The sequence below is a fragment of the Volvox carteri genome, assembly GCF_000143455.1.
Source record: "Volvox carteri f. nagariensis unplaced genomic scaffold VOLCAscaffold_37, whole genome shotgun sequence".
Lineage (NCBI taxonomy): Eukaryota > Viridiplantae > Chlorophyta > Chlorophyceae > Chlamydomonadales > Volvocaceae > Volvox > Volvox carteri.
In genome coordinates, this window is record NW_003307580.1 from 654,443 (window position 1) to 678,198 (window position 23,756).

The 23,756-nt window shown below is 54.5% G+C and overlaps 2 protein-coding genes across 2 annotated transcripts; both read left to right on the top strand.

Annotated features, from left to right (window-relative positions):
- Window positions 1-645: 645 nt before the first annotated feature.
- On the top strand, window positions 646-7,376 carry VOLCADRAFT_94425 (uncharacterized protein; the record flags this gene model as incomplete). Its single annotated transcript, XM_002953568.1, has 10 exons — window positions 646-880; window positions 1,187-1,309; window positions 1,509-1,687; window positions 2,063-2,159; window positions 2,469-2,668; window positions 3,145-3,969; window positions 4,554-4,634; window positions 4,809-5,273; window positions 5,721-5,980; window positions 6,590-7,376. The coding sequence occupies 10 exons, from the start codon at window positions 646-648 to the stop codon at window positions 7,374-7,376; spliced, it is 3,252 nt and encodes a 1,083-aa protein (XP_002953614.1).
- A 2,417-nt stretch (window positions 7,377-9,793) lies between these two features.
- Window positions 9,794-20,500, top strand: VOLCADRAFT_94426 (uncharacterized protein; the record flags this gene model as incomplete). Its single annotated transcript, XM_002953569.1, has 17 exons — window positions 9,794-10,084; window positions 10,381-10,623; window positions 10,884-11,018; window positions 11,363-11,418; window positions 11,922-11,958; window positions 12,797-12,939; window positions 13,704-13,732; window positions 14,058-14,151; window positions 14,787-14,895; window positions 15,516-15,604; window positions 16,550-16,602; window positions 16,841-16,881; window positions 17,701-17,821; window positions 18,355-18,461; window positions 19,023-19,159; window positions 19,426-19,531; window positions 20,336-20,500. 17 exons carry the CDS (start codon window positions 9,794-9,796, stop codon window positions 20,498-20,500), a joined length of 1,956 nt encoding a protein of 651 aa, XP_002953615.1.
- Between the last annotated feature and the right edge of the window lie 3,256 nt (window positions 20,501-23,756).

A 23,756-nucleotide genomic window follows, 5' to 3' on the forward strand; every position in this document is an offset into this window, starting at 1 on the left:
AAATGTACGAGCGGACAGGATATTATTGTTTTGTGCCGACCGCTTATTGTTCTGGCGGTCTATGTGCCTTTCTTAACCCCTGCACCGGGGTTCGGCGTTGGGCGCATCTAGTTAATCCTGGACATCATGCGACATTTCAACGAGGACCAACTGACCAGAACCACGCTTTAAGATACGCTGCATCCAGTGCCACGTCCTGCATCACGAGTACACAGCTCCATTGTGCGTGCTGGCATATTCGGCAATAGGTGCTACTCCTGGGCATTGGGAAGGGCTTCCAAGTAAATATCGTCTGTCTTGGTTGCAGGATGCGCATAGTGCGTGCACCGGGAAAACGGCGAGAAAAGCCGGTGGCAGGTAGCTCACACCACCTTACGGAAAGTTGGACAGTGCCTAGTTCGTTCCATTAAATGGAAGCATGAAGGAAGGCAGCTCACAAAACCGCAGCCTATAAAAGGGGCCGCTAGCATGACTGGTATTTATCCTGCAACCGTGTTGCAAATGCTTGCCTCGACATATCGGAAATTGGGTATGATAACCAAGGAACATAGCAGCTTTTTGCTGAGCGAAAGAGCACGTTTGACCTTGGAAGCAATTTTTAGCCGGACAGGTCGAACAGTCCTGCTTCCCCGAGCGTAAGGCGCCATGCTCACTTCTGGGCGACGCGCATCGTGCTTTGAGCCATGCGCTTGCACACGCAACTACAGTTTCCAGGATGAAAGTCTTTTGTTCTATGGCTCCGCAGGCGCCGAGCAGGACATGTCGGAAGCGTGCGCTCAGCTACGCTTTGGGGACGACATGGTGGCTGAGGGCGAGGTGTCCGGGGGTGTCATCGGCCCCGAAACCGCTGCTCTTGGCGGTCGCGGTGTTGCTGGCGGAGGTGGACGGGGGGGCTCAACGGTAACCGAAACTCACGGGTTCCCTGCTGCCGGGGGCGAAGGTACCGTCACCAGCCAACCTGCGGCGCCGCTGCAGCACGCGCTGCCTGGCGCTTTGGCACAGGACCCTGTGCGGGTCCATGCGCTGCATGAAGCGTTTTTCAGAAATGCCGGCGGTGGCGCCGCTGGGCCCCGGGGCGGCCTTGGGAGGCCCCAGCAACAACAGCAGCAGTTGTTGCCGCTTACGGCATCTGTGAGCAGCGGCTTGCAGCTAGGTGGTAGCGTTGGTGCTGCTGTCGCCAATGCAGGTGGCCGCGCTGCGGTAGCGGGCAGAGCAGCCGCCATGGTGGCCGCCGCAGCTGCCACGGCAGGGGTGACTGCAGTGACGGCATGGCGGCGGCCGTCGGCGGCTCTGGCGCCAGGAGCGCCTGGTAAGGTAGCTAGACGTTTGGTATTCTGATAGTGGTGGTGGAAAACCAGCTTTTAGTTTAACGTTTCATCCATCCTTACGAAATACGCGCGGCGTGTATCCCAGTACTTTTCACGTCTTGCCTTTGTGATCCCTTCATTGATATGGTGATTTCTCTCGATATCTGTGTTACATGCCTGCATCCTCTCCCACATCTGTAGCTGCCGTCATGGCTCGCGGAGAAGAACTCCTTTCAGCGGCTGACGGCGTCGCCGGTGGCGGAGGCTTCGGCGGGGCCATCGCGTCTTCGCCAATCAGTTTAGCTCTGGCGCGACCCGTGACAAGTCGGCCCATGGCGGCCATGACCGATTTCGCAGCAGCTGCGGTGCTACCCCTTCGGGTAGGCACTGGCATATGGGGCCAAATCTCCCACAGGTGCCGCACGCTTTTTCCAATGCAGGTGGCCCGCGCTATCCAACAGGCCTGTTAAGCAGCGCCTGAGCGTCTCTCCCTAAGAGGACGCCTAGTTAGTGAGCCTTCAGGGCCCACTTCACTTCAACTCACTTCGCGTTTCTGCAGCTTGCTGAGTGCCAACCCCAATTGACCCTTGGCTTCTTGCATATGATGAACCCCCGGCCCTCCACATGTTTGTCACAACTGTCCTGTGTGGTAGCCTTCTATGTTCATTGCATGCAGTAACCCACTGCTGAGGTGGTGCAGGGCTGTAGTTGCTTATGTGCTGGTGTTTGACCTAATTGTTGTAATGCGCCTGCAGGAAGTCCGTACCGCTGGCAACCTCACTGATGCGGGCCTGGCCATGGGCAGGAGCTTCCGAGTGGGCTGGGGCCCGGAGGGGAGGCTTGTCGTGCCAGGTACGTTGAGGCCTGGGGAGGTGGAGGGGAGGTGATGGCCTAAGCTCTCTTCGGCGCTGTGGTACACAACGAGTCACTTTAAATTTTATTACCATGCATGCTTGAGCCTGGGGATTTGCCTTCTGACAGCGTGCGGCCGCCGCCGCTATGCCTCGCATTCGTCGAAATTTGCTGTGCCGTTGCTGTTAGCATCGCGTCCCGCCTGGCCTGGTACATGCGAAATCCTGGGCCAAAGATGCCGTTAGAGGACCAAAACGATAATAGGCTGGGACAGCATGAACCGTCCCGTTTGGTACTCTGTACCTGCAGGAGCAGCTGATGCTGCGACAGCGACGGAGATTTGCGTTACGCGAGTGCGTGTGGAGGGTGAAGGTGCAGCGTACGGCGAGGCGTCGTATGGTTCCGGTGCCATCAGTGCTGGCTCAGAGGAGGCGGAGGCGCTGGAGGCGCTCCGAGACCGGCTGCGCGCTGGACTGGAAGTTCATCTGGCTGCGAGTCAGCCGCAAAAGGTGCGGTGCCGTCCGCACTTGCTTGTCATGTATTCTGCTGTCACGGAGGGCCCTGGGAAGAGGGGCTAGTAAGCTATCAATGGGCAGCTGAAGACGTGTTCTGGTGCATTGACAAGTGTGACTATGCGGGGATGAGGAGCAGGACAGTCAGAGCAGTGACGGTTACTTCCATTAGGTGGAAAAGCCAGGTCCAAGCAGCCCAAGCTTGGTTTACAACAGCTATGACCTCGGGAAGCGAATCTGGGAGTTGAACTTGTGGGCGCTGAGGGATTTTGTATGAGGCAGCTAGTTCAAACTGGGTGGCAGGATGACAAAGCAGGGGACTGGGCGCAATTGCCACTTGTACAGGATTTCTGCAGGTGTGCTCTATCAGGATCTTCGCCTTTTATATAGCGTTGCCTGGTGAGGCTCCCAGGGACCATGCATGCCTCGCACGTTGCAACCTCCTTAACTTCTCCTCGTGCAACGTTGACCAGGCTGCTGCCGATTGCGATAATCAGGACGCGGCCGCCAGTGGCGACTCAATCGTGCCGCACTGGCGTCTTGCTGTCGACTCGCGTGAGCTAACGGTGCTTGTCGAGCGGCACGTGCGTGTGTGTGAAAAGCAGCTGCAGCAGCTGACGGGCGGCAGTGGTGCTAGTGGCGGGGCTGACGGCGCTGGACGCAGCGGCTGCGGCGGGGCTGCCGTCGATGGTGACGTCGATCATCCAGACGCGCGGCGGCTGCGCCACGAGATCGAGACCTGGCGGCTTGTGGAAACGCTCTTTGCCAAAATTGACGGTGAAGTTCCTTCAGATGGCACCGCCGGTGACGAGGCCGAGCAGGGGTCGCCGCCAGGTGCGACGCAGGTGCCACTGCGGCTGACAACCGGCTCGCCGCTGGTTCCCGCCAGCCGTGGCGCCGGCGACATGATGGTCCTGTCGACACCACCGTCGAAGTCTCTGCCCTCTGCGTCGGCAAAAGATGCTGCGGTATTGCCGCCTGAGTACGAAATGAATGATGAAGGCGACGGCGAAGCAAGTGACGTTGAAGCTGGCGAAGCTGGCGGCGGCGGCGATGCTTCACGTCTGTCGTCTCAGCGTCCGATGCCTTCGCCGACACTGCTGGCGGCTCACCAGCGCCGTGCGCAGCTGAGTCTGTGGCTACAGCGTCAGGCGCGACGACGAGTCGAGGAGGACCTGCTAACTGCTAGCAGCTGTGCTGCGGTTGTGCTGCAGCTCTTGGCGGGGCACCAACTGGGGGCGGCGGTGGGAGCGGCGGTGGCGGGAGGTGACCCGCGGTTAGCCATGCTCATTGCACGCGTGAGTGGGTGGGCGTGTTGTTTAGTGTGGGATGAAAATGGTTGCACCTATGGCCTCTGCGGGTGGGGGGTATTATGTTTTGTTATGGGACTGAGTCTGCATGATGGCACGGTGATGCGGTGACAGGAAAAGGACTGGAGCTGCATTGCAGGTTCCGATTTCCCTGTTCCTGTTCTAATTGCCTAGGTGTCAGAAGCGGTATCTTCATTCGGCGAAGGAGGGGGTTGACTAACTTTGGACGGGAAAGAAGTAGATAGGGCCCGGGTTGGGGGGTTGCGGGTTGACCTTTTGTTTCCATAGATGAACCAATAGCCGCATGTACAAAGCCTGCAGGGATCATAAATTGCCGTTCCCCCTCTTTGTATTTACATGGCTTCTTCTGCAATACGGCCCTGGGGCCAGAACAACTCCGTTACTTTTGGAAGAGTTTTGGCCGCCCCCATTGATTTCGTTTCGCATACAGCTACTCTTGCCCGTGTTGTCCTATCCTGGTGCCTATCGTCATCGTGCGTCTCCCATTCCATGTGCTGGTCTCGGAGCAGGCCGGAAGCCGTGAGTCCGCTCGGTCCCAACTGGCCACCCAGCTGATGGTTTGGCAGCAGTCGGGCTTCCTGGAGCACATGGTTCCGGAGCGGCTGGCTGCGTATCAGCTGCTGTCAGGGGAGGTGGGTTTATGTGCTGGAGAATGGTGGCAGACTGGTGGCCGCGGTGTGAAGGTGGTTAGCAGGGAATGGAAGGGTGCGGCTGAGGTTGCTGCGCTTCACGGGCTGGCATATAAATAGCTGCTGGAACTGCTATAACCGCCGCGGGCTGAATCCTGTGCTAACTGCCTCCTGCAGGTGCTGGAGCCGCAGCGCCTGATGTCGCTGGACTGGAGGCGGCTGCTCGGGCTTTACCTCTGGTACGGCACCCCAAACACCAAGTCGCCAGTCACCGCCGTGAACCAGTACATGATGGACCGCCATGCCGAGCCCAGTATCGTGCCACACCCCGCACCGTACCATGTGGAAGGGCTGCAGCCATCAGCTACCGGCGCCGTCGCCGGCAGTAGCGCTGCCACGTCGGGATCAACCGACGTGCAATGGGAGCTGCTACAGCTGTGGGCAACGACACCGGCGGCGGCGACGGCGGACTGTCTGGCATCGGGACAGGAGGCGACGGCGACGGGTGTGGCGGCCGCGGCGGCGCGTGCGTTAGGGGCCTGGCTTGCCGGTGGCGGCTGTAGCAGGCTGTTGCGGTGCTCGGGATATAGTCCTAATCCGCTGGACCACAGCTTGGCCTGGTACTTGATGACGGCGCTGCAGGTGGGTTGGATGGGAGGCGGAAGTGGAGCGGCTGCACCCGGCGGTGGGAGCGCTGAGACGTGCCACTTCGGTCGGGGGAGGATAAATCGCGTTGGCGTTCCGTGCATCCAGGCAGCTACGTGTCTCCTGAGTGCCGGACCTTCCGTTTAGGTCATATTAAGCAGACCGAAAACTGTATTGTCCGTACAAGGTCGTTGAAGTTCTAACGATTAGGAAGTTTAAGGATGAACCTTGTGCTGGATCGCTGTCATTTGCTATAATAGCGCACTTAGACCTAACCCTCCTGGATTTGGGATTCCTAACCACTAACCGCTGGTTTGGAGTACAGACTGATATCCATGTTCCTTGCACAAAAGCTCACTTAATTGTAACCACCGCATTTCACGTAATGTCCGTGCTATTAGCTCGCTCACCGCACCGCGCCTCACCACATGTCTACCTACCCAGGCAGCCGGGGTTTTGCCCAGGCCGCGAACCCTCGGAGGCATTGACGACGGCCACGGCGCGTCTGCCGCAGCGTACGACAACGAGATGCTTACCACCACTCTGGAGTTCATTTCCCAGCTGCAGCTCGCGGGCGGTTTGTGCGAGTGGGCGGTGTTTGTGGCGCTGACCATCCCTGACCTGGAGGAGGGCGGTCCCGCCGTTCGGCAGCGGGTGGTGCAGGAGCTTCTGGCGCTGACAGTGCCCGAGTGGGCGGGTGACAGGTGCGTAAAATCGGGAGGCGGCCAAGCGCAGCTTGGCTGTGTGTGTGTGTGTGTGTGTGTGTGTGTGTGTGTGTGTGTGTGTGTGTGTGTGTGTGTGTGTGTGTGTGTGTGTGTGTGTGTGTGTGTGTGTGCATACCTCGGGGATGGTGGTGGTGGTGGTGATGGTGGCGATTGAGGTTATGCTTCTGGTGGCGCCAAGGCTGCAAGGCCCCCTTGGCCCGTTGCTGGTACTAGCCCTGGCCCTTCGGCCTGGGGCCTACGCGATGCCCTCCCCTTGCAAAATCGGCCATGGTTTTTTAAAGGGTACTGTAGCCCGTTATCGCAGCAGGAGCCGAGCTGCGCTTGCCTACCTCCCTAGCCTCTCACTACTTTGGCCCCCAACCCCTAAAGATGGATGCGGCATGCCCTCAGCGGCCCAGTCTTCAGTCCCTGCGGTCCGCGTTCGCTCCCTACTTAGGCCTGCACTCCCACAGGCTTTTCACTTGGATCCTCCCGCTCGGATCTTATTAAAGGATATCTGTATCACGTATCCGGTCTCATGCCCTTTCTCGCCTCCTGCCTGCGGGTCCCCTCTTACCCCTTCCGTGGCTGCGTCCCTCATTCAAACAGCTCCCGAGAGCTGTTCCTCGAGGGGACTCTCTCCGTTCCGGAACAGTTGCTGGCGAAAGCGCGCGCCACGTGGGCGCAGTACACGCGCGACGATGACGCGCGATGTGCAGCGCTGCTGGCGGCCGGTGATGCCGCCGCTGCACATGACGTCTTTGTCTCGTCTGTCGCGCCGGCGCTCTTCCTGTCCGGCGCTTGGGACGAGCTTGCGCGCCTTGTTGCGGACTTGGAGCCCGCTGCCACGGCCATCCCGTCGTGGTCGACTGGCGGCGGCCTGTATGGCGGCTATTTGGCGATCTTTGGCCGTCAACTAGTGGCGGCGACGGTGGCGGCGGCAGGGTCCGTTGGCAGCGGTGGCGGCGCCGCCCCAGCAATGCCTGAGGGTGTGACTCTGGAGGCGCTTATTGAGTTCGCAATGCACGTCCAGGAGGCCCAGATGGCATTGAACGCTGCTGGTAGCGGCGATATGGTTGCTGCTGGGGGTTGTGTTGGCGGCGCGGCGACACCGCAGGCTCTTGACGAGACAGCTGAGCGGTCAAGGCTGCGGCGGCGGCTAGTGCTGAGCCGCATTTCTGCGCGCTTGCACGGGGCCCTCATGTCGGTTTCGGCGACAGCTGTGGCGGTGCAGGCGGATGGCGGTACCAGCGGCCCCGCCGCTGATTTGGAGGCCCGTTGCGCGGGGCTGCAGTCCGCCCTGGCTCTGCAGGGCTGCCTGGTAGCGGAGTTGCAACTGGGCGGGGTAGCGGTGGCTGTGGCGGAAGCAGGCGCAAGGGTAGCCTGCTCGTCGTAGCGCTTATCTTCTTCCGGACATACTGTTCATATTGCCCATAAAGCGGCAATGCTGGGCAACAAACTACTGTGACGCACGCACATTGCGGATGTTGATGGTGGTGACGGCGGCGATGGTGTGTTGGGGATACTAGACACGCGGGGTTTGGGCAGGTGCACGCTAAGGGTTGGGGTTCTGCCTTCACTTGTCCGTTGATGAGTAGGGCCTCATCTAAAAACTATCGGATGTTTGGGAGTGCTTTTAGTGCTATACAAGCCGTGCATCCATTAAACGGAAGTCCTCAAAATGTCACGGTGGGGCCACCTTTTGCTTTTTGACGGCGGCGACGAGGATAGCAGTGATAGTGACGACAGGAAGGTATATAGCCAGCCTTCATATAGCCGGGTACAGCATGCAATGATGTGGGATGGGAATGAACTGATCGACGGACCGAGTTGTGATGGCTTGGAAGCCCATCCAGTTGTCAGAACGTTTGACGTCATCGGATCATGCATTACGGCATCAGTTTTTTTCCGCCAGACATCTGTGGTATTGTGCGTGTATCCGTCTGTCGTGGCATAGGAAAGGGCCGCCGCACAAGCCTGGGAGAGCTGCCGCCGTATGCTTTGCAGAGCCGCTGACCCGCAGATCGTTTTCCAACAAGATATCGGACATGCATGAACGGTCATTAGGAGGTCCCGCTGGGATACAAACATGTGACGGACTTAGGAAGACTTGTTAAAACAAGGTCACAATTTCGAGGTGTTTCACATTCCCAGTGTATTTGTGCCTCCCGGTCCATCAAGTTTCGTAGGGCTTGCGCCAAGCTGCAGCTGGATGACTGCTTTAGAACTGCTTTAGGCCGGATTATTTTCTCCTTCCTGGAAAATGCTCTCAATCCTCGCAAGGTGGCCTGCCTGCATGCTGCTTTTGCGGGGTTAGGGAAGGGAAGGAGAGTGCTGCATAATGCCTTCGCTCGTTTCTAACGGCGCTTGGGCAATTCTGGGTCATGCCTTATGCCTTAATAGCTGAGCAACGGAGTCGGTAACGGATACAACAGCATCCACAGATCAGGACCACATCAATACTGTATATACCTTCCTTTCACGTACGTAAATCTGCCGGGCCACGCTCTTTGTTCCACGAGCTTCAATGACAGGCCAATGTGACCTACTGGCAACGGCATGCGTGGTGCAACCTATACCGTCCACCACATGTACCTTCATGGCAAGGCAATGCCCGCCAGACAAGTAGTAATGGATTGTCAGCCCGAATAGAACGTGGTCCCGTCAAGCATGTAGCCAACTGGTTGGGGATAATGGCATGGAGGTTGTCACTTTTACACGCATCCGCGTGCCCATATTGCCAAGGATGCGCTGAGAGAATCGTCACGCAGAGAATCATCACGTCGCCGGCTTGATCACCTATTATCCTTCGTTTCCAGCGTGTAAACATCCTCCAACAGAAGCAAAAAAGAACTTCCCGACCTTCTGTCCGCGGTCGGCAGGGGCCAGCGAGCAGGTTACGTTTGACCTTGGCCCCAGGGCAGGAATGTGCACCATGGAGCAAGGGTACATAGCACCTACTGCTGAGAGGGACTTCAAGACAGATAGGTAGATGGCAAATGAGATATGAGGATTTCCTGCTCCGTGGGGCCGTGTCGGATTAATATTCTTCCGGGGATCGCGTGTATGCCATATATACATGCCGTTCTTGGGAGGTGAATATTTGCGATGAGATTGTTGCCTCGATGGAGCTTCGTTAGGAAAATGGTTACGAACATCAGCTTCGCGGCAGCAGCAAATGAGGGTCGATGCCCACTGTCAGTCTGGAGGCCGATCCAGTCTCGATGCAACAGTTTCAAACCGAAGAGGGGATATCCAGGCAGATAGCACACGTACTTGTCATGATGGCCGGTTGCAACGCGGGTGGAGTAAGGGGATATGGTCGCGACACAATGTCGCTGCTTACGTGAGCTGCTGCTTACGTGTGTATGCATTCGAGGTGTCATGGATTACGTACTTTTAAACCTGTAATGCCCCCTCATGTACATGGTACCGGGTCAGGTACAGATTAGCTAATGGTCTAGGCTGTGAGTCAACAGTCCGTCGTCGCACTAGCTTCCCACGCACCCAGCCTCGACCAAATCGCCCAATGGCTTGCGGGCTTCTATAAAGCCCCGAAGCTACTCATTTTTCATCATCGCCTATCGTTCAACTGCAACTGTCTCTCCAATATATATTCTGCCGTCCAGGCGTGAAACATACCCTAGAATTATTTGCAACCACCACTTGTCCGTTGCCGGACATAGAGTTCGCCTAGACTAGCTTGCCATCCAATCACAACCATACACCGCATTCGTTGAAGCAAACAAGTGCCATTTTCGCAGGCTCCTTTCGGCTTTCGCTGTTGGGGGGCTTGTAGTTGCATCGAAAAAAATGTTGCAGCAGCTACGCAAGCCACGGCGGCATGCGCCCGCAGACGACCGTCGCATGCGGTGTGCCAACGTATCCCTGCCCAAGGCGACGACCCTGCTGCTACTGGTGTCGCTGTTGTTCTTCGCGTGTGCATCTGCCACTTCTACCGGGCAGGCATCGGGTATCACCCATGGTGGCGGCTATGTCTCGAGGCGTGGAAGCAATAGCCGCAGCGGCCAACCAGTCCGCCAGGAACATCCTGGCCTGGACTTCGACCTAGGCACCACGTCTGCCGGCTTCCATCAGTCGTCGGTGAGTCTGTCTATTCGCGAATGAATCCTGCGACAGCTGCCGAGTCCAACGGATCATTAATGCGTGACCGCACCAAAGGGTGTGGGGGTGGGGTGAGGCCGGTCAATGCGAAACTGACTTCGACAAGAGACATTCCTTCGCATAGTACTACTACATACTACAGATAGGCCCCGGCATAGAAGGGGCCCATGCAAGGGGTTTTACACATGCCGAGCATACGTGTTTGGCGAAGATTCGCTTATTGAGAATGTCCCTTGGCTGTGGCTAGACATACTCGGGGCATGTGATGCTTGCAGGTACCGGAGACACAGGCCCTGCAAGGCGGAAATGGTGGGATTGGCAGGCGCCTGCGGCAACAGCTGCAGCAGCCGCTCGCCGCTACCTTTGAGATGGGTTCCTTCGCCGCGCCGATAATCACCATCGCCCTGATGCATGTACCAACTGCGGGGCCGCGTAGCCGCAAATACTTTGCGTTTTGGCGTCCCTATAACGCGAGCCACAGGCAGTCCGCGGCAACGTTCGACCTTGACAGCCGCAAGGTGTGCAAAGCAATTTGCCCACACCGGCCTTGCCTTAATCTTTATCCAAAGCGTCTCCCCAATTCTACTTCTTCACGACGCGAGGACATATCACTAATGACGAAAGGGCAGCAGAGGACAAATGCAAAAGTAACAGCTGATGAGAGATTCTGGATGAATGGTTCGTGCTCAAATATTAATCTAACTGTTTCGTTTCCACCACCAATCCATGGCGCTGGTATGACTAACACAGTGCTTGCGTACGTGCATATGCCCTAAAGGTGTCTCTGATGAACAACAGCTACGATCAATTCTGTAATGGCCCCATTGTTCAGCCGGACGGGAATCCTCTTGTTGTCGGTGGATACAATGATCCAGCCAACAAAATACAGTACGATGGGCGTAAATGGATCACGGTAAGAAATTTAACGGTTTATGTGTCGATCATAATTGTCGTCATCATTCGACCTCAACCCTGCTGGCCAATCTTGCCTGCAGCTGCTGTGTGATGAGCACGGGCAGGGAGGGTTCTAGATGTCTGTCTGCCGTTGATCACCCCGGGAGGGTAAATTAGGAAATAATTGTATACGCTGCCATTGCGCATTAGATCGTTGTTTAGACCTGCTGGCCGTTTATATCCTGCCTTCTTCGTCAGAAACGAACGCCACTTTCACATATCCGTACGTCGCCACCGCCCTGCAATAATGGTTAGTGCGTGCTCGCTGTCCCTCGCTATGCAAACGTCTCCTTTGTCTCGCAGGCTTACAGTGATCGGAAGCGCAAGCTGTTTCCCTTGGTCCAGATGGCTTACCCCAGGTGGATTCGTTTTTATGCATGTAGGCATGTATGTAGGCATGCATGCAGGCCTGTGCCAATCTTTGCTTCATAGGAGCTAGTTTTGATTGATCGATAGACGAGTGGATGAAGCTGGCTGGGCTGGCTCATCATCACCACTTCGTCTGTAATCAGCCCACCACACTTTTGGTCAGCAGCTTATTACCGCGCCGAAACCTGTATGGTAGTACAAGGTGTTCATGCTCCGTTCGTTCCGATGAGATCTTCCGGCTAGGTATGTCGCTTCGTCAGTTAGCTGTCCAGAGATGACGGCTCTGAAGATCCCTAGCTAGGCAGTCACATATGCAACCCCCATCATGCTTCTTTTACGTAAAAATCTGACATCCTCGCTCTCCCTGCAGCCAATCGAGATTCAATTGCTGCATATAGCCTCTTCTTTGTCGGCTGACGTTGTGTTGAGTTCGTATGTTTATACATTTACCTTCCCACCCCTGCCCGTGCTGCATGCCGGATTCATTGTGCAGGTGGTATCCGACACCCTGCCTTACCGCCGACAAAAAGGTAGGTACGTCTAGGGCTGTCGTACCTTTTCACGTACGTACGTAATATTCGGAAAGTGTCGTTTCCATACATCATGCGCCACGCAGCCGTTATTCACTTGCCCCGTTTGAGTAAACTGCTATACATAGGGAACGTAGCTGGCGGCAGAAAGGAAGGTTCTTTCGCTGCAAGTTGTCTCTACACGCATACATCCGTACACAGGGAAATAGTGTTCGCTGACGGGTTTAAAGACTACTGTATAGAATGCGTGTTTATGTGTACACATGTCCACAGCAGTCGTGGCCTTATTTAGCTGGTGCCATCAGATACAATGTATCTATCTGCTTCCTGCTAGCGGCGTCTCTGCCTTCTCGCTGCCTGCTGCTGTTTACTAGCTGGTAACGATGTATGACAGAAATGCACTTGCAACGATGTACTTACGAATGCAGTCTCGTCATCATTGGCGTTTGCTGCCTGCTGCTATGTCTTGCTGTCTGATCTGAGGCGGCTTGTACTGATAGGCTGCACGGTAGGGGCACAAAGATCTGCCTTGCCTTATTTGCGAGCTGTTTCCTACACGTCTGGGTACAGACCGGCCACCCACTTCTTCTATAAGCCTAGATCCGCTTCCTTGTGGATGTATGTGTATATGTGTGTATTAATGGTATGAGCCGCGATAAGGGAAATGCCGATGGATGGTGGTACACAAATACCTTCACCGAAGCGAGCCCCGTAATCCCAGTGATGTGGTAGGATTTTCCACTGAAACTGTAGACTTAGCTTGATAATTTTCAAGCAGGTGTTGATTGCAAGAGCAATGTCAGGATGTAAATATTTGTGTACGTATCGTGGCAAGCAGGTTCTCATCGTCGGCGGCACGGTTGAACCCGACAAGGGCCCTCAAATTCCGATTGCTGAGCTGTGGGACCCCACAAGGCCTACCCGCACCCCAACAGCAGTGGAGATGCCCCCGGCGTTTAAGGCCACCGCCGGATTAAACTGGTGCGTTCTTTTTTTTTGTGTGTGTGTGCGTACAGCTAATAGAAGTACGGGAGTCGATGCGCCGGGAACGAGCGTCATCCGTCTGCAAAAAGTTTTTTTTGTCTACATATAGTATAAAAGATAGGTCCGTCTTTTCCATTACAACAGGACTCGACTTATAGACGAACAAAAATTTAGAGATGTCATTACGCTTATACATACATCGATGGCCAGCTGCTGCCGCTAATCTTTTGGCGCTGCTTACTTCATCATCCTCCTCCTGTACGTACGTTGCACAGCACATATAATCATCGTGGCGAATATTAAGCACTGCAGCGTCCATCTGTCATAGCACGTGCCTGTGCTACCCACTTGCACGTTCGTCGGCATACATATTATTCGCGCGACCATTGCCCCCGGGAGATCCCGGGATCGATAGCCGTTCGGGTCTAAAAACTATCCGATGATGGAAGGTAATGCGCCCCTAATTGATGGACGGTGGTAACCTGGGATAAAGCTAACCTGCAAACCGACCAGGAAGGGAGTTGGGCCGCTGTCGACCCGGCAGATTCCGTTGGATGCTGGTGGTGGGTGCGGAACCTGAGCGATCCACTGAGAAGTTGACTAGGGTGACTGGATGAGGGTGCCCCGAAATACTGGCGAAGGCAGGTTTTCGCAGGGTAGCTGCCACGGGCGAAGATACACCCCCCTGCTTCACACATCATATTATTCGTTAGGATTTCATATAGCATCGGTCTGTCCCTCACTCCGCGCACCTCCCGCAGGTACCCGTTCATAGTGTTGCTGCCCCGGGGTGAGTGTGCGTACATGGAGTGTATGATGTTGTTGTTGTCGTCGTCAAAATTTTATCGTCTAAACCTCGCTAACAACCAGGCGGCATTATTTGCATGTGCGATTCAATGGCGGCACTGCGATGAGGCGCTAGATGGGAAGTAGGCACGGGGTGTATGCATAACTTGATATCCCGCTGGTTGCCCCTACGTACATGCCTGTGACGGTCCGTCCTGATCACTGCAAATGCATATCGTCCGCCGTATATGCATGCATGGCCCTACCAAGGATTGCTACATCTGCCTCAAATGCTTACCGCCCCTGGCCCGTCTATTCATTCGTTTCAGGTGAAGTAGCCTGGTGGGGCGACCGCGGCGGCAGCATCACCGACAAGGACTGGAAGGAGATTTACACGTTTCCAAGCCTGCCTAGTACCTTTCCGTAAGTTATTTAACGACCGCGCAAACGTAACAGCGATTGACGCGCTAAACGTGAGCTCGGACGGCCTGCAGTAGTGATACGCAAAAACTACCTCCCCTTCCTTTCCCTAAGCGTACCCTGTTTTCGAGCATCCTTACCTACTCTGGGTGATTTTACGAATTTAGTGTCGTTCTCGGGTTTTATGCCCAACAATAGCATTTAGTTGGTTTGCTGAGTCAACGGCGGCGAATACCGCTCTATCTCATAATTACTTGGACGGCATCGTTAATCGACAGGGGGCCTTGACCAATAACCACCACGATTAACCCCCTGTCGTGTGAAGAACCACAAATCATGCTGCAATAAGTTCGGAATGGCCTTTGAGTGTCTGCTGGACACTATTTACGTTTCACTGTAACAATTGCAGAGTATACATGTATGCATGTATGTCGGCATACATGCGCAGATACGGCCTCCGCTGCTAAAACATGCTCAATTGCGCTGTGCTTTCATTCTTCTACCATGAGTAATTTGTTATCAAATGTACGATGAGACGTCCTTGGTACACGCCGTTGTGATGCATGAAAATGCGAGCATTCCGCCGGCACTGGCGTACACTCTCGTATCTGCTTGCTTGCGCCGCCTACCGCCTACAGGTACCGCACGATGTACAAGTATACCTCATCCATTGTGCTTAATGCCATGAAGCCTGACACAACGACCGGCGAATACAACTCCTTCTCAATCACCATCTTTGGCGGCGCTGTAAGTCATCACGTGATCGCGCATGCACAGCAGCAGGGCGACGTAGGGGCCTACACACTTTCACGATTGCTTAAAGCCCGATTGCAACCTGCGAGCGATGAACAATAGATAGCGGTGAGGGGAATGTATTACGTAGCTGGATGGTGGGTTTTATTGAGTAGTTAGCCAAAATGCATGTGCAGACATTCCCAATTCTAACTAGTAATTGTGGCGGACGTATGGGATCCATATGAAAAGCAAGCTTTCCATAGTTATAGAACGGATACATGCACGCACGCACATACGGACGCACATACGCGCGCACACACATGCACACACATGCACACACATGCACGCACATGCACGCACATGCACGGACGAACGAACGAACGAATGTCGCCGCCAAGACTATTGTGGCTTGCTAGCCTGTGGCCTAGGTTTGACAACTGCACTACTAATTACCATGCAGTCCACGCTGACGTGATAGCCATACGCCAGATAGCACACAAGCTCTGCATCTGGCAGATGTCCACCAATTCGATTCCTGATGCATCCGTGCATGCTTTGTGCGGGTCACTAGTAAGCGCGCGTGTCTCCGCTCGACATTCTGCCTGCTGCCCGTTTACCGCTGACTTTCGTAGCCGGACAACGCCGTGGCCAACTCCCCTGCTTCCAACGTGTCCGCGAGGATAGACATGTATTACTGCGGCACAGGCATTTGCGACAACGGGTGCGTTTTGCATATGAAAATATACATTTTGCTAGGAGGTGGCGTTCCGTTGCACGCCAGCATTATAGATGTGTGAAACAGGGGGGTGTATCTTCGCCCGTGGCAGCTACCCTGCGAAACCCTGCCTTCCCCGGTATTTCGGGGCACCCTCATCCAGTCACCCTAGTCAACTTCTCAGTGGATCGCTCAGGTTCCGCACCCGCCACCAGCATCCAACGGAATCTGCCGGGTCGACAGCGGCCCAACTCCATTCCTGGTCGGCTTGCGGGTTAACTTTATCCTAGGTCACCACCGTTCATCAACTAGGGGCGCAATGCCTTCCACCATAGGAAGGTCTTTAGACTCTAATGGGTATCGATCCCGAGATCTCCCGGGGGCAATGGTCGCGCCAGTAGTGCCAAACCCTAACATTATGTACGCCTGCAGGTGATAAGTCAGCCTCAGGTAGCGTACAATTGCAGAGCAACTTAATCTGCTTCAACACGGTCTTCGCTTCGGGTTGTATGTATGTCGGCATGAAAGTGGCTGTTGGCCGCTTCCATTCCCGGCGAAACCCTGCCTTCCCCTTATATTCCGGGCACATGAATAATTTCAGCCTTGTTGATTTCTTGTCCGACTTCTCCCAGTCATTTGGGGGTCAACGCCCCCCATCAGCATCCAGCAAGTATATTTGTGCCGGACCCGCGGCTGCACTCCTCATCGGCATATATAGGGCCCCACCACGTTACGAGTAGCCCTCGCTCGCTCTTTTTGGGTGAGATCGTGATCCTGGGATTTCTCAGGATTCAGGGATATGTCGTAGTTGTTGTACAGTACGACAAACACGGACAATAACAGATGTCACGCCCTTCTAGTCCTGCAGCAGTATGCATGTGTACGTAGAATGTTGCTTGTCCTGTGGCGCTGTACATATGTATGAATGTTCGTATGTCCGTATGTCTTCAGGTGGGTGATTGAGAGCATGGTTGGACAGAGGCGCGTGATGTCAACCACCACAGGTCGGTGCGTGCGGGCCTGCTCCGGGTAGATGTGGTACGTGCGTGTGCGTGTACTCATAACGCGTGATAGATGCATGATGGACGGGTTGAGTACAGGTATAATTGTTATGCAACAAAGCGTAGGGTGGAGGGACCGGGCATTAGCTCATTCGGATCTGGAATTCCGTTGACATTGCTCCTTGCTCAACCGTTATCACTCCTCCTCCTCCTCCTCCTCCTCCTCCTACGTTACCTGCAGTGCTGCCCAACGGCAAAGTCCTTGTGCATGGAGGTGGCCAGGTAAGGTGGGCTTAGCGGGGGTAAGGGGTAGGCAGGTGAGGTCAAAGGGGGAGGGCGGCAAGCGAGCTAGGCAGACGGCGAGTCGCAGCAGGGCCGGTTTATTTAGGAACCAGGCCTAGGGCAAGCAAGCAGAGTGGAACGGCTGTACACACGTGCATGCGCACACGTGCAGACGTACGTGGCAGTGATGCTCCGGGGGAGCCAAAATCACATCAATATGCCTTGCGATCCTACGAACGTCAGAAGGGTTCCAAAAGCGGTCATTAATGCCTGTGTGGAGAGCGTAGTTCACCTGTGCAACGGGACCCAATAGCAAGTAACGTGGACTAGAGTACTCTACTGGCCAGACGGCCTGCTGGGGGCTATAGCTCTTGCAAGGTTACATTTACATACAACACAGATAGCAGGAAATCGTCTGAAAAAACGTTATTCAGATAGCAATCTTTAGGTAAGGAACAATAATAATCATACATACGCCATACGCGTGTATTAAACGATACGTACGGGAATATGACATAGGTAATGTAGGTAATGGGTATTTCTGGTCCCTTTTGGCCACATACACCACGTACCGGTCCCTCGACCCAGGCGACCCTAGTTACGCTCAGACCCTGCCTGGAGCTAGCTGCCCGGTAGTGCAGTTGCTGAGATTCGTTGTATGCATTCAGCCGCATGCTCCAAGCTATATTGTATGCATTCAGCCGCATGCTCCAAGCTATATGCATATGATGTGTGCGACCTGCTGTGTGCGAACATGCACGATTTCGCGCGTGGCGCTGGGTGCGCTTGGATTTACTCGTTCGAAACCCTGTATCACAGGCTGGCACTGCTGGATGGCGGAAGAAGGGCAGGTACCAGGGTACCTTGCCCGCCTACCAAGACCTGGTGTACGACCCGGATGCACCCGAGGGCAGCCGATACACGTTGAGCGATTCTATCGGTGTGTAAGAGCAGTTTTCATTTGGGTTTTTGTGGCCGTTCGGTCGATATAGGTGCCTGCTGATTGGAAACGACAGGAATCTAGGTGAGCAAATATCTCTTTGTGCAACAGCCAGGAATCTTGGGCGGCCGGCGTGTAGGTGCATGATTTACATTTACAGAGTGATTGTTTCAGGCATGCATGGGTGCGGACCTCCGCCAGCAATGCGGCTGGCGGCGGCATGGCTCAGTGCGGTTGCAAGGCTCGAGAGAGCGAGGTGGCACCTTGCTCGTAGTTAGCCTAGTTAAAAGCACGCGCAGCCACCAGTGTTTAGTTCGTGAGCTGACAAGGTACTACGTAACGGCCCAACAAACGCCTATGTTGCACCGATATTACTAATAATATCTACAATTTTTGCATTCGCCACTGGATTTGCCCTGTTGCCTGCAATACTGCATTAATTGACGTCTTGTTACCGTACGTAGGTACATGTATGGATGAATCCGCCATACTTACCGCCCACCTTCTGCCTATTTCCGTACTGAACTACTCAGGTATCATCCACATGTATCATGCCTCGTCCTGTCTGGACCTGTCGGGCAAGGTGATGTCGTCCGGATGCGAGACGTGTGGAATGACGGGCGCAGATGCGGGCAACCTGGTGAGGATGGAATCGATGGGCGGCGGGGTCCCATGCGACGCGGGGTATGCAATAAACACGAGGGTAAATAATAATAGCTCGCACCCGGCTGAAGATTGTGCACCGTGTGGAATCCGGATATTTCGCTATCTAGCCAGATCGAGTTTCCTTAGCGCTGGTTGGGAATTTTGATTTATTTTTCCCCAACAGGTAGCAGTGGCAGCTGTAGTAACAGCATGGTGCCTACTTAGGCCGGGAAAACCGGTTATTAGGTTTCCCACATACATGCAAGCAGCAGGCAAGTACGTGGCTCCTGAAATGCGAATGAATACCATACAAAAGAACGTGGTAATGCGGCACGCAGCGAGATAGTTCCGGATAGTTGGACGTTTACAAATCCAACTCAGCTGGGTCGGTAGCCAGCAGCAGTAGTCACTTTTTTCATCTGCGCATATGATTGTATCTCCTTTCTTTGTCGCGCTGTCTTCCCCGCCGCCATCAATGCATTGGTCCCTTTCGCCCTCGACCTCCACCGTTGTTACCGCCGTGCTCATCGTCACTCATCTCGTAAACGTGGTACAGCCCAGCAGTATCATCCGCAGCCCTGATCGCGATCCCGACTTGGATTATCGGATCAGCTTCATGGTCCCGACTGAGATTGCCCCGCCGGTCGTGCGCCCGGTCATCACCGCCGCACCTACCACCGTCCTACGTGGCAGGTGCGTCGATATGATATGGCTCGTCGCCTCGGGGTTACATGAAGATAAATTGCTGGCGATCAAATAAAAAATGGCGGCAAAAATTAAATTCGTAATGATAGGTTGCGCCCTTCTTGCTTTTGCTTGCGTATAGGCTAGGTAGGTAACTGGTGCGCAGGCGAATCAGCAGCGATATGTGTGGGTGTGGATGCGCACCTGGTAGCTAGCTTCCGGTGATGGATGTGCATGACATTCCAGCATGCCGGCATGTTGTCCGCCCTGCGCAGTGTCTTCAATGTGACCTATGCAAACGGCCCTATCACTGGCGCCACTCTGGCAGCTCCCTGCGCCAACACCCACTCCATCAACATGAACCAGCGTGTGGTGTTCCTGGTGAGTAGCTAAGGGCTGGCTTGAGAGGTGGCTGGCTGGCTGGCTGGCTGGCTGGCGGCAGGGTTGCTGGTATGTTTGGTAGGGATCTAATTTACCGGGAGGCCAACAGAAGGTTGTCCATGTGGGGCGTCCAGTTTAGGGTTGTCATATGAGAGAGTATGAGAAAGAAAAGAGGAAGCCTGCTGGCCAGAATGGACCCTCCGTCGAGGGTGGTTAGTATTGGTCGCCATTGCCTTGCTTGTGTTGTTTTCATATGTGTCCATATCGACTGTCTGTCAGGTACAACTGTACCGAGTGACACTTGTCAGCGCCGCCGATGGCAGCGCAATTGGGCGCCAAAGCTAAGCATGGGTTTGCTTATTAGCTGGCTCTGCCTTTGCTACTACATACAGTAACAACTAGCTGCCGACGCGGATCGCAGCTATTGCCTACATACATCACCAACACAAGTGGCATTTCGTCGTTTTATTTTAAAGAGCGGTGCATCGTGAGAAATGTGGGCAAAACCACTTGTGGCAGCATGTCGCTCAGCAGGCCGGCCCCGGGCGGCGATTGACGAGGGCCTTAAACATCGGCTGGCTTGCAGCACCCGGGCGAGTGGGCGATTAAGAGAATTCCCGCCTGGCCTTGCTGGCAGCCAAGCAATAAATGCGTGGGAAGATATCAATTATTGCCGGGATGTGCGACCGCATGGTGTACAGGCCAATGCGCCCAGTACCCTGAGGAAATCTATTTTTAATATGTCTTGCCGTCCGTCCACTCCTTAATTAACATGATCACACGCACACCCGCCATTCGGTACAGAATATGGTGTCAGATGCTGGCGGCGTGGCGTTTTTCTGCGCCCCTCCGCTATCCCAGCCTTCTGCCGCCCACGCCGGCTACTACCAGCTGTTCCTGTTGGGAGCCAACACCGCCACCGGCAGGACGTACAGCGAGGGGGTGTGGATCTACCTGGCGGACGAATGATAATTAATATTGGAGCCGATCAGCACACACACAGTTTACACTTAAGCGCCTGCTCGAGTAATGGAACGTATCTACCCGTCTACTAGGAAAGAGGGCGGATGCTCATACACATTGCACCTTGGCAGCACCATTGCAGTCGTCAACGCTGACTGAAGACTCTGGCGACTTCTGGATTGATAGCAATCCGGCATGTATGCATGCCGCGCGTGCACACGGTGGTGCGGACATGCAGGGTGCCAAATGCCCCTAAGTTCCCCAATCATATAACCCCCTAACACACGCCAGGATGCGGCGGGCGCACTCTCAGTATTTTCATTATGGATGCCGACGTGCATGCGTCCCGGGCTTTGCAGAGCGTGTCTGTATAGTTTTTGGTTGTCTATAGACGATCGCGCCATGGTATAATAGGTAGAGACCGTCCATTCTATTATACCAGGGTGCAATCTTTAGACGACCAAAAAGGTGCTGAAGATCATTCGGCCAGTTTGCTATGCTATGTATGTGATGCAAGAGGATTTGAATATGACGGATCAGTTTCGGTAGGTAGCTTTATAACTTGTAACCCAGCAGCAGCAGCAGCAGCAGCATGGTACAGAGGTCAGCCGGCGCCGCTGCTGCTGCTGCTGCTGCTGCTGCTGAGGAGGAGGAGGAGGAGGAGGAGGACGAAGGAGATGGTATCTGCTGCTGCCTGCCTGCCTGCCCGTACGTAATGATGGCGGGTGTAAGCGGAAGTAGGGGGCGGTACTAGCTAACATCTTGTCGTGTTAGACGCATCTATAGGGCATCTATGCATATGCATAGCAGTAGTACGTTTCTTTCATATTGCATACAGCGGGTGAACTGCAAGCAAGTTCAGCTGCGTTACTTTGGCTAGCATACACTTTGAGAGGCGTTATCTAACATAATAGGATGGGCGGGACGACACGCGGCTGCCTAGGAGAGCGAGGCACACGCAACAAGAGGCTGCCGCGCGCAGTTTGAGGTGTAACGCGCAGCAGGCCGAGTTTTGTTGTTGACTTATGGAGATGAAGTGAAGAGGCTAGTGCTTGGAGGTAGAGGTCCGCTAACTAAGCATGGTTTATCACCTGGTTTGTCCGCCCCAACCGTGTTGTCATGATCCATTCAGCAATGCGATTCAGGAATGTTATTCTTAATTGAGGTGTAGATGGGTATATACTGGGACAATGCATGCTGCTAAGGAAGGACAGTGCATGCTATGTTAAGGAAGCTGCGGGCAGGTAGATGATGATACTCCGTGGATTCTCAGTTAATGAAAGGCCCTAGGGCCCTACGACAGGCCTGTAGTAGCTGGCCACCGAAAAGGCCTTTCGGGATGCAGCGCTGCAGCCCAGCTGGGTACACACTCTAGCGCGTATATGTATTTGGGTGTGTGCCGTACTGTACGGCAGCGATTACAGGTAAGCGGGCAGGCATGTATGACCCATGCATGGGTCAGAAGCCACCTTTCTACCGCAACTCTGGTAGTGCATCGGTCTGGATGTTAAGTTGGCATGATTTATATTAGGCGGTTCAGGCAGGGAGGCATGATTTATATTAGGCGGTTCAGGCAGGGAGCAAACTGTAGTTATTTATACATCCGTGATGGCTGTCTTGGGGTTTTGGGGTTTGTACATGCTTTTCTTTCACACAACTTAGCGCAGCAATGGTACCGTCCATTAATGAGTCTAGACTCAATGACAGATCCGTTACCCAAACCCTGGTGTCGAGATTAGGTTGATGATGGGGTGGAGAGCTCCACATCAGACTTAAAAGGTTTATCCGTTAAAATTGGCGATTGATATGCAACTTTCACCTTTTTTTGTAGCTCGTCGAGTAGGGCAGAAATTAAATTTCCTCCCCGCCAGAAAAAAGGTCCTCTTCGCAAGGATAACCCTGTTCCAAAACGGTAAATAAATGAAGCCCAGTGGAAGTTGAGGAGGCAATCATCTAGCTCCCTAAACAACACACGGTTGTCCTGTATCCTCCCTAAACCAGAGAGGTGCTTCAGAAACATGCGTTGTAGCTCGGCCATGCGATTCTCTAGAGACCTTTCGGAGTGGCAGGACCGGCCATGCGTGTCGGGTGATCGTTCAACGACCTGGAGAATAAAGTGCGGTTCCCACATCTGGACTCCGTACGACAGAATGGATTTAATTTGCACTCCAAAACACTTGAGCACTATCTTAGGCAGAAGCAGTTCCTTCCTACGCAACTTGGCTATCAGGGCATGTGCGGCTCACTGCCCCGCACGAAGTAACTCATCAGCGCAGGATTAGAACGAGGCATCCGCCCATAATGCCTCTTGTGGGAGCCCGCGGCCCACCAGGCATACATCGAAGGTGGCGAGTTTGAGTACAGGGTCCTGCGTGTACCTGGCAGTGTTCCCCACACGGGCAAGCATGGCCGCATCTGAAACACTGCCCATAAGGTGAAGGAAATGTCGGTGGCTACAGCTACTGCAGCCACTGGCAGGCAGCCGATGGCGATAACTCAGCAGCCGCTCGAGCAGGTAGTGCACCTTCTGGTGGCGGACAAACCGGATAACATTGACGTTTACTTTAGGGAGGCGTGGAATCACACAAGGTGCCCGCGTAGCTGCAACCGTCGCATGCCTGCCACCCGTGCAACGATGCCTATGTCCTGCCAGACAGGCTGCTGCAGATGATAGTCGGCTGTACATGCATGCAAGGCTGTCGACGAGGAAGTCCTAGAGCGCCACCTGCAGTGTCTGGAACCCCGGGACGTGTACCCTTACGTTGTGCCTGCAAGCATCTTCCAGACCTTCAGGTGGCTGATCTGAAGCGGACTCCGGGATCACGCGCGGCTATGACAATTCAGCGAGTAATGAAAATCAACTGCATGCACACCAGCGCTCCGTTGCTCAGGAAGTATTGACGCGCGGGGTACGGCTTCATCCAGCTGCATCATGCTGTCTACGCCGATGCTGTGGATATTGTTCTGTAACGGCAGCATGAGTGGTTGGTATGATGTTTTGACATTAGCTGCAGTATGGTATCGGTATGTGAAGCACTGTGGCTATTGTATGATGTGTGAAACAGGGGGGTGTATCTTCGCCCGTGGCAGTTACCCTGTGAAACCCTGCCTTCCCCGATATCTCGGGGCACCCTCATCCAGTCACCCTAGTCAACTTCTCAGTGGATCGCTCAGGTTCCGCACCCACCACCAGCATCCAACGGAATCTGCCGGGTCAACAGCGGCCCAACTCCGTTCCTGCTTGGCTCGCAGGTTAACTTTA